Raw genomic sequence first — 17,559 nt, forward strand, 5'->3', positions numbered from 1 at the left:
TTACACTAAACGTTGTTTTTGACCATGTACATTGAATGTGAAACCATGGTTTACTGGTGGAGAGGAGAACGGTGAAAAGCACCTAGTCCTAAGGCTGACTGCCAAGTTGAAAATCATATTTTGCCCAGAGAGGGCTTGAATCGGACCAGTGACTTGTCTTATCTGTCAAATATTCACATAAATAAAGCTGCTTAAAGTAAATACTGTAATATTCATTGTTCGTGTATAATTAAGAGAGTGTCATCTTTTTCTCTGACATGCGATCCCCATCCACTGCAAATTAGTCCAATGGTTAAATAAAACAATACATGCATTGTATACAATATTTACATGGTAGACTCAGATGGCTCCTTAGAAACTATAATTGCCAGTTATGCAATTTAAAATCACTAATTGTTACAGATAGGGACGCAGGTGGCGCTGTGGGTTAAAGCCTCAGCGCCTAGGGCTTGCCGATCGAAAGGTCGGCGGTTCGAATCCCTGCGGCGGGGTGCGCTCCCGCTGCTCGGTCCCAGCGCCTGCCAACCTAACAGTTCGAAAGCACCTCCGGGTGCAAGTAGATAAATAGGGACCGCTTACCAGCGGGAAGGTAAACGGCGTTTCCGTGTGCGGCTCTGGCTCTGGCTCTGGCTCTGGCCAGAGCAGCGATGTCACGCTGGCCACGTGACCCGGAAGTGTCTCCGGACAGCGCTGGCCCCTGGCCTCTTAAGTGAGATGGGCGCACAACCCCAGAGTCTGTCAAGACTGGCCCGTACGGGCAGGGGTACCTTTACCTTTACCTTTAATTGTTACAGATATTGGGTAGTTAGTTCCTTTATGTATTTGAGCAAGTAAAAATCCTTTTGTCATGGGAGAAATTAACTACACTGGAGCTAATATATAAAAACCTCTGCAGAAACTATGAGCATTTTGTTTGCTAATTCATTTTTTACTGTCATACTGTGGGCTATGAAGCTACATGTTATGGAGTAAACTATGGTGGAATAAGTGTGATGATTCTCATAACAAAAACAAACAAACAAACAAAACTGAAATAAATTATCTCATAAAATGTGGGGCTTGAACAGGGGGAAAAATTGCTTTGGAATCTGCTTTGACTGGGGTGTGCTGTGCCCTGCACCACTTTGAAGAAGCCCATTTCACCTTGGGACTGAAGCTGAGGCTTTCTTTGGGAAATCTGAAGCTTTGTATGTCTCTGCATTGATGACTGGGGGGAAATCATGTCCTCCCTTAAAGAGGGCATGTGTTGCGGTGAGACCTGGAAACCAATCCCCAGTGTTGTGGGTGGGTAAGATTGGTCAGCCACAACACCCGATTGGTAGGTCCCTCAATGCTGGGTTTAATCTGGCCAGTGGGGCACAGTCCAAACGGATTGAGAGACCTATATATGCCTATGCACATGACCCAGAGCTTCCTCTTTCGGCGCGTGCATTCGGAACACCCGCCCACCTCTCCCTACTTTTAGGGCTTGTTGTGCTTGAGCTTGCTATGCCATCATCTGTCTTCTGTCGTTGGGACAGGGGCACGGCAGGAATTTTCCCCACTTGGCTTATTGGCTGTTGCCATTTGGGTTTCGCCTGCTGCGTAGCAAATCGTCACAACTTGTAAGGTTGCAGATAGGCTCTGGTTCAGGTGATAGGGATGGGAGAACTCTTTCGCCATTCCTATGTGAAGGGTATTCCGTTAAAGGAATCCAGGGACTCAAATGGTTTGGTCAACCCCTGAGAGGGGGTTGTGCCTGTGCCAGAGTCCAGGGGGACATCTGGGTGGTGGACATAGTCCGTTCCCGACTTTTCGCTTATCCAGGTGTTTACCCTTGGCTGACCTATGCTGGAATCCTGGGTCAGAGCTACCTGCATGGCAGGGAGCTAATTGAACCAGAGCCTATGCAACCAGTCACTTTATGTAATCAATAAAGTTGTGGCCTAAATTCTGCCAAAAACCAAAATCAAAACTTGAGTCAAGTGTGAATTTATTTAGGCGGGAGGTTTCTGGGTCTGAACACGCAAAAATAAAACATGTCTCTAAGTCCCCTCCACCATCTTGACAGAATTGATTGAAATCTGAGTGAGGTTGGTGTTGTCATACTTACTCTAATTTACTTGGTTCTTGTATTCCTCTCTTTGGTGCCTTTCTGCCTTGGAACTTAGCAGTAACTATCAGTCAATGGTAGCAGTTATATGCTGTTTTGTTACGCCTTGTGCCAGCTCTAAGGGAAGGCTGTAATGTTTACAAGTTGCTTACTTGAAATAGGTTCCAATCCTGCAGAGACTTTCTGTGTCAACAAACAAAAATGTGTGATAGTAATGTGAATACAAAATAAAATGATTCATGTGGCAAGGAACTTGTAAATGTTACAGGTCATGTATGCAGCCATCGTGTAGCATGCATTAACATTTTTAACAGCCAGACCTTTATGTGGAGATTGGTTGCAATATTTGAATCAGGTCACAGTTTTTGTGTGTGTGTTGGTTTGTTTTAAACAAACACCACCTTGTTACCTTCTCTTTTTTGCCACATATTTGTAGCCCTGGTGACTGTAGTACATCTTTGCAGCTACCATTTTTCCCCCAACTGGCAGAGGGTAGAATGAAAACACTGCATTTCCTCTGCCTGGCTTCAGAATGATACTGCAGGCCCTTCCAGTCTGGCATTTTATTCTGCCACGTGTTCTTGACACAATAATAGTGTGTGGATTTATTCTGCTCTATTAACTGTTCTGTGCTGCTTCCCAGATGATATCACATTACTGATGTTGGGGAGTGGGGCTATAGTGCAACTAAAGCAGGACAAAACAACCCCAAACATTTGTTTTATGAAAACACATAAGCCGTACCTGGCTTATGTGGTGCTTTTTGTGAAGCGGTGGCAGCGACTTCCAACAAGACCTCTTAATATCTTGCCAAAATCTCATAAGATTTAATGTGCTCCACAAGACCTTGCAAGTTATCAGTGAGATCTTGTGAAACCTCACTGGCCGCTGGCGCTGCTGCCAGCACTGCTGCTCCAGCAATAATGAAGCGGGGCATGGGGTTGCTCACAGGGGCACTGCCTCTATGGCATCCACCACCCAAGGCGGCTGCCTCACCCTGCCTTATGGGTGAGCCGGCCCCACATAACACAACATACATGAAGTATTGTTAACATTTTAAGGTTAACATTGCGTCCTGCTTAGTTTTGAACTTTGTTGCAGAGAACAGAGTGCATTTTCAAATTGCAGTGAAAGACAATTCACAGATGTTAATTTGTATGTATCAAGTCATTCACTGGATTTAGCATGTGTTGGCAGTACACAATTTAAAATTTACGTCTCGACAAAATGGAGCTTTGTGTGATTTCATTGCCAGTGGCCATGCAGATGCTGTTTGTAGATAGAGGCCCAGATTCGACTTGGAACAAGAAAAGATCAAAATGATTTCAGCAGGTCTTTAGTTCCCCTGAATTAACATTAGGCAAATCTGTGACTGTTTGAATGGCTGTTTCTGGTTGCCTCTTACTTCACAGTTGGTCACGTTCTTCCATAAACCACCCTGAAGATATTCCATGTTCTTTGCAATGCAACAGCTTTCACACATGGCAGATCAGCCCAGAGATTTTCTTTCCTAGGGTAGTTCTGTGATCTCTAAATTAAATTAAATTTGCAGACTGATTTTCCTCAGTTCTCAGTGCTTTGTTTTATTTCTATATTCTTAGTTTGTACTAAGCAAGCACCTGAAGAAATGTCTTCCGTTCGGGACTCAAGCCTTACGAATGCACCAATGCAAAGCAAGCTAGTGTCTTCCTTCCAACAGCACACCAAAAAGGCACTTAAACAGGTAAGCTAATATTGGCTTCGCTATCAGTCAGATTTCTTCTGATGGGCATTTAAGCTATCCTTTATTTATGTATGTATTGGGAATAAAGGTGGTGAGATTTTATGGTACCATAGCTAAGCTTATTGCCTACCTTGCTTACCTGGCATTGAGGTGCTGAATGAGTTCTGATCTGGTTTGGGTCTGGATACTGGGGTATCTCCAATTATGCTATTGTGTAGTAGAGTCACCCCTTTTTCCTCCAGCAGTGAAGAGCCAGATACTTAAACATTAATGGAAATATTGTTATAAAGAGAGGATCCCGGCCACCCCATGATTCACTATGGAAAAGGTGCAGGGAGGTGCTCTAGAAAGGATTCTGAACCTATGAATAATCTGAGATTGCCTTTCACTTTGAGGCTTGTGGTGTTAGGAGAGCAATAGTTGGAAACATTACAGAGGGATTTTAACGATGAGATGAAGCCACACAGCATAAATTGTTTGTGGAGGAAGTGCCAGGCAAGACAAAATGACAAAATCGGCTGCAGGAGAAATCCATAAATGCAATTACAGATACCTTGTTAACATAAAAATTCAGGAGGCAGCTGCAAATACTTGTATATAGGTAGGATAAGTGCACATGGTAAGGAAATCAATGAAAAGTTGTTCAATTTTAAAATGATTTTGGTTGTCTGAAATGATGATTATTACAGATCTCAGGAAATAATCCTTTCCCCGTACACACAAATATTGAATGCTTAAGTCAATGTGTTGTGTTTTGGCCTAAGGAGGTTCCCTCGTTCCCCACCCTTTTCCTCTTGTGCTACAGGTATTCATTACTACCAGATGCAGGCAGCTGGATTTGATTTAATGCAAAACTGTAAATCCTATCTGATAGGTGAATGAACTTTAAGCAGCAATTTTTGTTCAGAAAATTGCTGTTGGGAGTTGGTTCTCCTACTGTATATCCTCTCTCCAGACTTTCTATTGCTTTTATGGGGGTATAATGTGCTTCCATTCCACTACAAATAGCCTACAGTGCCTCTGAATACACAGAGATGTTAAGCAATTGTATGTGACACTCACCACCCAATATTAACTTACTGGATCTGTTCTGCAATAACAGGAGCTGAACCTTTAACATGTTCTGGGAATAAACTGCTTACATTGTAGAGTGCCAGAAGCAATGTGGAGCTGGCTGCATTTTCTTTTCTTCTTTTGACTTTAACATATGGATTCCTTGCAGTATAATAACTTTGAAGGAATCAGAAACCTTTTCCACTCTGTATGGTAAACAAAGGCAAACTATTCCAGGTGTTCACACTAGTGATATTTATGTTCGCTTTTTAAAAAGTGTTAGATTGGGGTGAAACTAACAGGAGACAAGGTGATTTAGACTTGATCCACCTCTTTACTGGTAGTTTCCTTCACAAGCTCCTGCTTTCTAGTAGTTATCTTCAAAGTAGTAATGTAGGAAAATTTTGCTTGGGCCATATTTTTGAGCAAGCTGATCTAATTTCCACCTGTCAGACGAATACACAGGTCAGAACATGTCTTTAGCATTTAGCGCTTGTCTGATATAGTTCTTGTCTCAAAATACATACAAAAATGCATATGTTAGGCAATATATATGTTTGTAGGTGTGTGTATTGATGTAAAAATATTCATTTAAATGCATATTTTGTGATAAAATATGTATTTGACTACATATTCAAATAAAAAAATCATATGGATTTAAAAAATAAGTAAATCACAGGTTACGGTAGTGTAGAAACAGGACAGAATGACATTATGAAAAAGCACTTGCAAAACTGAATCAGACCAGAAATAGACTTATCCATACTTCACACTGAAGTATGAAACAGTGCAGCTAGTACACAGAGAGTGGACTTTTGCCTTGGTTCAAGTCCCTTCCCATCCATGAAGCTGACTCGGTAGTTTGGAGTTGACCACTGTCTCTCAACCTAATCTACTTTGTAGATGTGTAGGAATGGGGAACTGGTGGCCCTCCAGCTGTTGTTGGACTCCAACTCCTATTATCCCTGACCATTAGGCATTCTGGCTGGGGCTGAAGGGAGTTTGGAGTCTAACAACACCTGGAGGGTTATAGGTGGGACTTAGGGAAGGTGGCAGTCCTGATTTGTGGAGTCGTCACAGACTTTTGTTTGTATTTCAGCTTTTGGTGGCATTTCATCAAGTAGACCAATGTTTGGTTGAAATGCATTTGGTATTTGTTGTACATTGTGGGTTTGTCATGTAGAAGTATTTTCTCTTTGCCTGTTGTTTGTGCATTGGGTATTTGATTTTAAAATACCTGTGGTTATAAAATTTGATGTATTTCAGTTGTGCCCTCATTTATACATGTGATTTTCTAACTTGTTTGTAGTTTGCTTGGTTTTTGTGGTTGGGTTATAGATATCTCTCCTTGCCTTTCATTTTGCTTTGGATTAGGGCTTAGGCTGATTCATTGAGTTCCTTCCTTGGACCCAGCTGCATTCTTTGAGGCCATTGACTCTCTTGGCTCAGAGGAGCCTTCTTCTACCCAGTTCTCTCACAGAATGAGAGTTTGACCATTAGTTCATCTAACTGACCATTAATTATATTGATTCAGACCATTGGTCCATCTAACCAACCCATTGTATATATTCAGTGGCAGGGTTTCAGAGACAGCCCACACACACCTTGAGGCATACCTTGAGATGCCATGGATTGTTACCCACCATTTTGGAAAAGCAGCTGCTCAGGCCATAGCAAAGCTCTGAGGCCTTTGAAAAAACATATCCAGGGCTTTAGCCCCCTTAGCTCCTGGCTAGGGATGCTTCTGCCCAACACAAAAGCTGTCAGTTATGACAACTAAAGGTTTGCACAAGTGTTTCTGCCCACCTCTTTGTTTGTGAAAAATGAAAACAACCCATGCAGGCCATGGATTATAAATTACTGCAATGAGATTTGTTCCAACAACAACAAAAATCTTGTTTTTTTTTACAGGAGCTTTTTATGTTACAAAACTTGCTTCTCTGTTAATATAACTTTTCACAGGAGCTTACTGTTATACAAAACTTGCTTCTTTGATAAATAATATGGATTTCCAGTATTTATCTGTTTCACATTATTCACTTTTTTAGTTATACATCTGCAAAAATATACCTAATAACTCCCAACAATTTTCCTCATTCATAAACCCAAAGACCCTAGCCTTGTTGCTGAACCAATGAGGTACATTAAATATGTAAAAGTATTGGAATAAATATTCAAGTATTCAAATAAAATTGATTGAAGTTGATACAAACCTTTCTATTCTCTTCTATACAAACAACGCTAAAATCCAAATTATATTACACAAAATACAGACAAACCTTTTTCTGTTGGTGACTCAACGAGGTATAGCTGTTTTTAGATTCACCATTATAGTAAATGGGGTCAGGGCAGAACATCATTTTTAATAAATCAAATTTGGTCCCAAATATTGAATCAAACTGGAAAGACACAGAGCTGCTCCATAACAGCTTCAGCCTCTTGCCAAATCTACAGATATGTTACATTTTGTGGCAGGTGAACACAAAATTAACTAGCCATAATCTCTGTAAGTTTGCTTTCTATTTTGAAAACTTACCATGGTATTGCATGTGGGAAGCCAATATTTGAAGTGAGTTTAAAAACCATGATTTTTGCCAAGTAGTGTTTTTGTATTACAAACCATAGTTGCTGTTGGTCAGCCTCTAGAGCAGGGGTCAGCAAACATTTTCAGCAGGGGGCTGGTTCACTGTCCCTCAGACCTTGTGGGGGGCTGGACTATATATTTTTTGTGGGGGGGATGAACGAATTCCTATGCCCCACAAATAACCCAGAGATGCATTTTAAATAAAAGGACACATTCTACTCATGTAAAAACACGCTGATTCCCGGACTGTCCGCAGGCCGGATTGAGAAGGCGATTGGGCCAGATCCGGGCCTCAGGCCATAGTTTGCCTACCCATGCTCTAGGCTGCTGCACCATAGAAATAGGAGTCTGGGCAGATAGAAAAATGAAAGCCCACAAGCCAATGTAAACAATGGGTTTTCTATATGTTTGGAAACATATTTGGTTCTCTGATTGGTTAATGTAAAACATCTGATTGGTGTAATGTCTGAATTGAGAATGTGTTCAATAGGCAAAAGGGATTTGTACAAAACTGCCATCCTAGCAATATGTCTAGGGTAAATATTGTTCACTCATTTCTCCTTACCAGAAAATGTGCTACCCAGCCTGTTTACTGAACTTTGGTTCAGCACACATGTTAAAGAGAAACTAGATGGTAGTTCTCTGGTGTTCTGCACTGCTTGCTTGATGGCGTTGGATTCAGAAAAATGCTGTTTTGATTCTAAACTTGTTTTACTGTTGAAATAACAAACAGCAGTGCCATTAAAAGCAGCAGGGTGCAATCTGCTTCCTAGTTAGTTAGTTTGCTTTTGTGCTGTGGTGGAAGAGATAATATTTCCCCACAGGACATTTTTCAATGGACCACATTAACAGCTTCATACTAACACCCCCCCCCCTAAAAAAATGAATGCTTGTTCTTTTAAAAGAAAAAAGAAAATATGAAGAAGTTGATATACTTTGCCTCCCTTGATGTGAAAGTTGGTATGACTACTTAAATTGCACATCCAAGCTTATGCTTGCATTTTCTTTGCACTGTTGGAAAGCTACCAATAAGTCATTTTTATTAAGATATGAGGGATTTTGTAGCTGTGAACATATGATCAGTTTTTTCTCTTGTAAAAAAAGAAATAAGAAAGAAAGAAAGAAAGTGCAGCTTAAACTTTTGGATATTTATATATTCCTTCACAATTGTGATTGTACATGTTTTACAGAGTAGCCAGTTATAGTTAATACAAATTGGTTAAAATGTAGGACTGGCAGTGTTTGTAAACTTTGGGTCACTTGTTGGTAGAGCCTTTGGGAACATGTTGAGATAAATCTATGCATTAAATCAGGGATTGCACTTCGGAGTTTTGAGAAAGTGCCATGGTGCCAGCCACAAAATGGCTGCCATGAGAGCATGGCCTAACATAAAATGACTGCCACATCAGAAAGAGCAGAGGGAGAGAGGACTAGGATATGGTGTGGAGAAGCCCCCTATCACTCCCTCCTCAATGGAAAAGGAAGGCACCAACCTCAGCCACCACTGCGCTTACTCACAGAAAGAAGCTCTTTGCACCTCTACTGTGCTCCAAATATATAGGATGATGGGTGTCAATCCTGGCATCTAGTGCCATGTAGGCCATGTGCAATGTAGAGAGGCTGAGTCTGTGCCACAAGGAACTGAGCAGGAAGAGTAAAGAGTTTGTTATGTACAGTGGTACCTCTGGATGCAAATGGGATTCATTCCGGAGCCCCGTTCGTATCCAGAGCAGAATGCAACCTGCGTCTGCGTGTGCGCGGGTCGCGATTCGCTGCTTCTATGCATGATGTCATTTTGAGCGTCTGCGCAAGTGGCGAAACCCGGAATTAGTGTGTTCCATTACTTCCGGGTCGCCGCGGAGCGCAACCTGAAAATGCTCAACCTGAAGCTACTTCAACCCAAGGTGTGACTGTGATGTGCATTTTGGAGGGAATAGTTGCTTAGATTATCAGCCTTCGTATGGTGGCTTGGTGCAAGGTAGATCACAACAGAAGCACTGCAACCATACAAACAGAAGGTAAAGAAAATAAAAGAAATGGGGGCCCAGACGCCTGTTTGGGTTAAATATGCATACCTGGTCTGAAATGGTTGAAGAGTACTGACCTAGACCTTTAAAGGCTAGGAGGTACTGGCACCCAGGGGCACCACATTTCCAATCCCGGCATTAAATAACTTAGAATCATTCTGTACATTACAAATAATTTAAAAAGAAGATAGAGATTATATAATTCTCAACTGTAATATTTGAAACTGCAACTGGAGGGGCATGTCACAATATAGCATGCTCCCAACATATATTAAACTAGCACATCAAGAGAGGCCGATACTAAACTCTTCCTTTTTAATTATGTTGTGCTTCTGCCTGCCTCTAGAGAATTTCTCCTAACCCCAGGAACTGCATTGGAAGTTTTAAAACGTCCTCTTTGTTAAAAGTGTGACGTCCCCCCCGACCCAACCTTCAGTCTGAAATGGTGCAGTCCAGAATTCTACCACAACAGTCTAGAATCCCACCACTCCAGTCTACAGTATGTGTAGAATGGTTCTTAGAATCCAGGGCATGAGACACCTATGGCCCAGGGAACATACCTGCTCTTTCCCATGTCATATTGGTACCATCAGAAGCCCTGGATCACATATGCTGGGCTAGGTTCATGTTGTGGCTCTTCCCTATGGCGTTGTTGTCTCAGTTTCTAGCAGGAATAATGCTGGTGCGTGGAGAAGTTATAGAATGGGTTCTTCCCATTTGGTCTATGGCCTTTGACATTATATGATACAAGAACACAAGAAGAGCCCTCCTGGATCTTTCCAAAAGTACACCTAGTTCAACATCCTGTTCTCACACTGTCCAGCCAGTTACTATGGAAAGCCCATAAGTAGGACCTGAGTGCAACAGCATTGCTTTTCTACTGCAACAACAAGCAGTGCTGAAGAAGTTCCTGTGCCACAACATTAATAGTAAAGAAAAAGGAAAGGACCCCTGGATTGTTAAGTCTAGTTAAATCATCTAGTCTGGGCATGTCCAACAGGTAGATCGTGATCACTGTGTAGATCACTGGAGGTCTGTGGTAGATCACCGGTAGATCAGTGGCTCCCTCCAAAGAAGCTAAAAAACTTTGGCTCCCTCAAAACAAACTCAGCATTTTGCCCTGCACCCGTAAAATGACCTGAACCAAAGGGGGTAGATCACTGCCAGCTTTTAACTCTGTGAGTGGATTGCAGTCTCTTGGAAGTTGGCCACTCCTGATTCTAGTCCAACCCCCCGGAATGCAGGAATATGCAGCTGTCCCATCGAACCTGCAACCCTGGCATTATCAGTACCAGTTCTCAAACTGTAGCTTCAACCATAGCAAGATTACTTGAGGAATGAAAGTTAGGGTATATAATGCCATGAGTAAACTGATTTTTAAAGGCTACATAGCAGATTTATGATAGAAATAACAACTTGAACCTGCAGCCCCTGAGTTGCTATTGAGCGTGTCTTGCCCAGAATGTGCATCACCCCTGAGATTTTCCGTTTTCCTATATCAGCCAATGGCTCCTGAATCTAATACAGGTTAATATAAACAAATTCATCTTATTTTCTTGGGATTTGAGCTTTGTGTGTGGGAGGATTTTATGAAATGTAGTCAAGGATACAGATGCTTTAGTAATTTTGTAGGTCAGCATGTTTTATTACTCTGTGTTAAATAAAATGGTTGTAGCCTTGCAGACATATTCAGCTTTTATGCTTAGCACTTTGATTCTTTGTTGCATGAAACATGTTACAGAAAGTTTTAAGGGAGGAGTGGGAATTAATGGTTTTCAGACTTGAATTGATGTTGCTAAGTCGACCTTCAGAATGTGGAATAAATTGGTGATGATGAATCAAGATACTAGTTTTAATTTGGGTTGTGTAGGAATGATAGTAGCTGTGTCCAGGCATTTAAAATCATTTGTGTGATGCAAGAGAGCGAGGGTGTGCATGCGCTAGCACCATCCTCCACAAGTTGGAAAGATAACTTCTGCAGCAAGGGGTCAATTTGAGTAGAGAGCAGGCTCCCTGTTTCAGACTTTACTTCTCAAGTCTGTGGAAGGTAATGGAGACAGCAATGAGTGGCAGATCTAACCCGCCTTTCCTTTCACTCCCTCATTGCATTAGGGCTTTTAGAACACTTGAATAGGGACTCGGGTGGCACTGTGGGTTAAACCACAGAGCCTGGGACTTGCTGATCAGAAGGTCGGCAGTTCGAACCCCCGTGATGGGGTGAGCTTCCGTTGCTCGGTTCCTGCTCCTGCCAACCTAGCAGTTCAAAAGCACACCAAAGTGCAAGTAGATAAATAGGTACATTTGTGTGATGCAAGAGATCGGGAAGGTAAAACGGCATTTCTGTGCGCTGCTCTGGTTCGCCAGAAGTGGCTTAGTCATGCTGGCCACATGACCCAGAAGCTGTACGCTGGCTCCCTCGGCCAATAAAGCGAGATGAGCGCCGCAACCCCAGAGTCGGCCACGACTGGACCTAATGGTCAGGGGTCCCTTACCTTTACCTTTTTACATTCTACATACATCTAGGGAATACTCAACTATAGGCTGCAGTGGGCATGGTTTTAGCCCCACCCCTGATGTCAGGTCTTCTTCTTTTAACTGCACATAGCACATGAATGTTTGTACAGAGAGGTCAGCACAGGAGCTCCTTGCAGGGACACCTGGTTTTATGGGTTTGCTGATTGTGCAGAACCGCCTACATGTGAAGAATCCACAAATTGGCTTTTGTATTCTGTTCAACACATGGTTGCTAAAAGACTTGATATGGAGGGGTTAAAAGTGCAGCTGTGCTTGAGTCTGTACTCAAGTATGCCCTGAATTTGAGTGAAGTGTGCATAGGGCCAAAGCCTCGTTTTCTGGTGGGACAGAGTTTCTATGGCAAATGGTAGTGGGTTTTCTTGGTGTGTGTGTGGGAGTGATCTATACTGCATAAAAAATTCTGCATGTAGACTTGATGTCTATGAATTACGGTCGGAGACCAGCTTGTGACTTGATGTCTATGGATCTTGTCCCAGCACATAAATAGCAAATGCAGGCTGCTATTGCTTAATATAATGAAGCGCTACATGAATTGAGATTTGGCTATTTTTATTCTGTCGTTTATGTCCCAAATGGAAGTGTATGCATTTTCATTTTATGTACATGCTGCTTTGATATAGTAAATACCAAGTAAAATGGAAGGACTGTCTTGTTTTTCAAATCCAGATGTCAGGACAGTATTTTCTACGGACATAATACTTGATATTTTACATGGTTGAAGTTAGGTTGGAAAGTATTTTCTGACACCCAGTAATCATCACCTTTATGTCCAGGAAACTGTTGTTTGTTTCTTCCATGATCTGAATCGTTAATAAGGACCTGGGATGGACCGGTATTGTTTGTGAGTGTAATCTGTTAGTGATAGTAGCACATGGAACTGCAGTATAAATAAGTTAAATAGCATCACTCCCATCACTAATCCCAGGAACTGTGGTTTGGTAAGGGGCCTGAGAGTTGTTAGGAGCCCCCGATTTCCTTCATGGAACTGCAGTTATTAGAGTTCCCTGTGAAGAGGAATTGATTGTTAATCCACTTTGGGAATTGTCACTTTGTGAAGGGAATAGAGGACACCTAAGAATTCTCAGAACCCTTAACAAACTACAGTTCCCAATATTTTTGTATTTGTGCAGTAGGGACCGGGGGCCGGGGAGCTCTGGTACAGCTTCAAATGCCTGGTGTGGATGTGGCCCTAACGAAGAAGAAAGTTAAAAATGGCCTTTCCTTTCAGTTTGTATCTAAAACTTGTAGATATTCTGCATTTCAGGGAGAAAACACTATGATTTTTCTTTTAGCAATAACAACCACAGGCAACTGGAGCTGACAGTGCTCAGCTGCAATCAATGTCAATATGTCTTTTAAATCAGGGTCTGCCACAATACTGATGGGATTTGAACATTCACATTTGATGCAGGGTTAGGTCAGTTTAAGAGGAATATAATATATTTCAGGCTTCTAAACTGATGAAAAATAAATATTAAATGTAGCCTTTCCTTTCACTAATTAGTGGTAGCTTCTATTCATTGAATGTTTACATTTCCTTGCAGTTAAGAGAAACCATACCATTCTTTGAATATAGTCAAAAAGGTTGACAGTGGCTTCTTTTTTAAAACAACTCTTCTTTATTGTACATTGCCCATGTGCCTCTAAATACCGTAACTGAAATATGCATAAAATAATCCCACCTGTTTTTTTCATTGTAACTGAGCTTGTGCTGCAGAGTATTTTTCAATGGAATAGGAAGTAATTGTTTTTAATTCTTTTGTCTTTTGAAGTGTTGTGTGCAAAGCATTATCGTCTAAGCAGACTACAGCTGTATTGCAATTACAAAATTAACCTCACAAGTCATTAGTGCTCATAAGGAAACAAAGGATATTAATTCATACTAGGCATGACCTCCGCTGGTGAAGCGTAGGGTTTTCTCTTAAACCCACACACAAATCAAAGATGAGAGTGTAAAATGAAGATTTTAAGCAGGTATTAGCAGCAAGCTGATCTGTTCTAACTTGCACGGCTCACATATCTGTGCTTGTAAATTCTTTAATGGGCGAATTCTTACATTAATATATTTCCTGACCTTCCTGTCTGGGCTCGTTTACTGTACAAAATATCCTGGCAGCTATTCTGTTTCTGCTCGTGTTTTGTATTGCATTATCATCCCCGTAGCTGATCCAGTTATAAAACACACAGGAAAAAACCCCTCCCATTTGTAGATATTTATTCTTGTATCATTTTCTCCCAGATTTGCCAGAACACCATCATGTTCGTGTTCTGAAGGTTAATGCCCAAAGTCAAGCAGACAGAAGCCAAGTGTTGCAAGGTTTTCCAAGATTAGGACCGATTCCCTTCGCAGAAATAAATGATTCCTGCCATGTGCAGTGATTTTGTGCAGCACTACTCACGGCTGAGTGAGTGCATCAATACTGTAGCCCTTACATGCTGTACATACTGATGACACTGTGTTAACTTGATTGACTGAGCAGTATACGGGAGAAGATGCACCTGCAAGAGATGTTCAGACACACATTTTAGCCTGGGTTTGAAATATTTATTTTACATTTATTTTAACTTGGAAGCCTTAAGTCTCATATTCCATGGGTTCTCATGTTTCTGCTGCTAAGGTAGAGCAAACAGTTTATGTATGCTTCTTTGTTGTCAAAATTGTTCTGGAAAACGATTTTAAGGTGCATCTTCCTTTATCTTTAAAGCCAAAAGCTTGTTTTCCATTTTTATTTCACAGTGTAGCATATGATACATAACAATATATAGCATTTTTGTATATAAAATATTGAAGAAAATGACATAAAGGGGAACTAGTATGAATCCTGGCAAACTTGCAGCTAGATAAATATATTATGGGTTTCATTTGAATAATTGGCAAATGTTTTGTGTAATTCACCTGTAAACAACATTTTGTGTTATATTTTTTCTGTTTTATTGTTTCCTTTGTAGGCATTGAGACAGCAGCAGAAAAGAAGAAATGGAGTGTCAATGATGGTAAACAAGACTGTTCCTCGTGTTGTTTTGACACCATTAAAGGTGTCTGATGAGCAGTCTGATTCACCCTCAGGTAAATAGCTAAAGGACTGTCTGCGACACCCGTTTCTAGTAAAAGAGCCCTCCCTGTGGGCGAGAGCTATAATGTGCAAAATTTAGGATGGGTGGAAATAATGATGTCATTCTCACACAGTGGATTTTTTATTCTTATCCTATGACCAATTTTATTAATTCAAGGGAGGAACTTAATTCCAGTCTATTAAGGGGGAGGGAGGGAGAAAAAGACGTAATAAAATAAAATCAGCCAGCATTACAAACAGCTTCTTTAAAGGAATGCAAAGAAGCATTTTTGGATGCTGATTCCTAATGAGAGAACTACATACTGGCATGCAGTGCCATCAGGGGGTAAAATAAATAACCATCACAGCTCCTGTGAGAGTATGAATTACTCTCTTAGTTCTGTCTTGCAATATCAGTTGTCCTTTTTTTTATAAGATTTTGTGTTCTGGCACCATCCTAATCACCACTGTGCAACCCTGACCTTTAGTTTTGGCTGCTACAGTCTTCGCTGTGAATAGATTGTACAGATATCTGTGTCACTTTTTGTTGTAGATTCCCTGGACATGGGAGAAAATTAACTTTACAATGGGAGGGGCTTCCCTTTCTTCCTTTTATTTCTTTGTCCCCCTATAATGGGAGTATGATTATTTCGAAAGACGTCCCTCAGCTATCAGAAGAGGGCTTATTTGTAATGGATTAGCAAACATCTTTATTGACTGCTACATTCAAGAAACTTGTTTTCACCACTTAATGGATTTATGAGCTTTTGCTTCATCGGTTCTGGTGACAGGGAATCAAATTGTCAAGCAGAAAACATTACCTTTAAATAGTGTAGCAGATGAAGATGTCATTCTTAGGGGTGTGTTGATTTTTTTTTCCCCAGGAAAGAAATTCTACCTTTGTTTTTGCTCTACATTGTAATGTCTTTCTTTCTTTTCTTTTTTTTAGGATCTGAATCTAAAAATGGTGAAGCAGACAGTTCTGATAAAGAAATGAAACATGGGCAAAAATCTCCAACTGGAAAACAAATGAGCCAGCACTTAAAGAGATTAAAAAAATCTGGTTTAGGTGAGTATGTCTCTAAAAGGTCCGGGGGGAGGGAAGGGGAGGAGTGTCACTTCATTGCATTATGTTATAGAAAATAATACACATTCTGTAAACTCACTAGAGGAAGTTTTATATTGTGTCTCTGATGTTTTGGATTTTCTCACTGTATGTGTGTCTTCCTCGTCTGTTCCTTCATCCCTCTGAACTCTGCAGGAGTTCCCTCTTATTGGGACCTTTCCCCCAGCATGCCTTTCTGCTGTTGACCTTTTCAATCTGACAGACCCAAGCTGTCCTAAATTGGCCATTTTGCAGCCAGCTGTTTCTTGCTTCATCTTCTTCTAACAGGGAAATATTATTACCCCCTGTTACGTTTCCCCCTTATTCCTGTACGGAATAATATATTATTATGTATTTCCCTTGGTGGACCACATTATTTATAAACTAGTATATTATTCATTGCCTGTTGTTGGACATCTAAACACCATGTTGGATAGTGTTTTTCCCCCTTTTTCCTTATTGCTCAGTTATATGCAGATATTTATCCTAGGTGACCACATGTCTCAATAAACCATTTGGAAAGGCAAGCAGTTTGCTCTGTTTGGGGGAATGATTCTGTTTCTCTTAAGAAATAGGTGTTTGGATTTATTCCTTTCTTTGTCTGTTTGTTTGCAAAACAAAAGCAGTTCAGTATCTAGTCTTCTGAAAAAGAGTAACTGAATAAACCTCACCTCTTAGAGTGATGGCTACATTTAGTACTCCACTGAATCCTTTGACTTGTAATGATTTAACCGAGTGGCCATCTTGGCTGAGTTAGAAATGGACATATAAAGAGGTTGTTTATCCTTTAAAAAAATCAATTTCCTATTTTTGCAAGTTCATTCTGAATTATATACCCAAGATAACACCTGTGTTCTGAAGCATACATGTTTTCCCTGATAAGAATTATCAAATGTTCTTAAAATACCATTTATTAAAGTACTTAATGTTCTCCCAATTCATTTGGGTCCCACAAAAAGGCCCTTATAACCCATAATCAATATTTGGAGCGCAGCTGATTCATTGTTTAGCTCAAGTGGGTTGCTTTGAACTGGAATCTTTAAGAAGGGATTGTAAATGGATGAAGAAATAGTCTTTTTGTTCCAGTAGTTGAGATGCATCATTGCATCAAATCTTTCCATCATTGTTTTTTTCTTCTGGATCAGTTGTTTAAAATGTGAAGCATTTCAGCATAAATTCCTTCAAAAGGCATGAACATCTTACAGAACTCTGTTTAGCTGTGGTTTTAATTCTGTCTTGATATTATTTTTATAATATTAATATATTACTGCTGGCTGAAATAGTAACAAGAAATGATGTTTGAGAAGCTCCGGTGCACTTTCTTATTCCTAACAGTAAATGCTTAAGTGAAGTTATTTATTGAATAGGCATTCTCTGCAAAATCAAG

At 40.7% G+C, this 17,559-nt stretch overlaps 1 protein-coding gene across 4 annotated transcripts in view; it reads left to right on the forward strand.

Moving 5' to 3' along the window:
• Positions 1–17,559, forward strand: part of ASXL3 (ASXL transcriptional regulator 3) — a 103,346-nt gene that overhangs the window by 60,301 nt on the left and 25,486 nt on the right. For all 4 annotated transcript variants that reach the window (XM_079982599.1, XM_079982600.1, XM_079982601.1 and 1 more), the window contains 3 exons: positions 3,694–3,815; positions 14,964–15,081; positions 16,017–16,136. In XM_079982599.1, coding sequence (XP_079838725.1) covers positions 3,694–3,815; positions 14,964–15,081; positions 16,017–16,136 — 360 coding nt within the window. The remainder of the gene's footprint in view (positions 1–3,693; positions 3,816–14,963; positions 15,082–16,016; positions 16,137–17,559) is intronic.

Source organism: Podarcis cretensis (genome assembly GCF_951804945.1).
Source record: "Podarcis cretensis genome assembly, chromosome: 7".
Classification (NCBI taxonomy): Eukaryota; Metazoa; Chordata; class Lepidosauria; order Squamata; family Lacertidae; genus Podarcis; species Podarcis cretensis.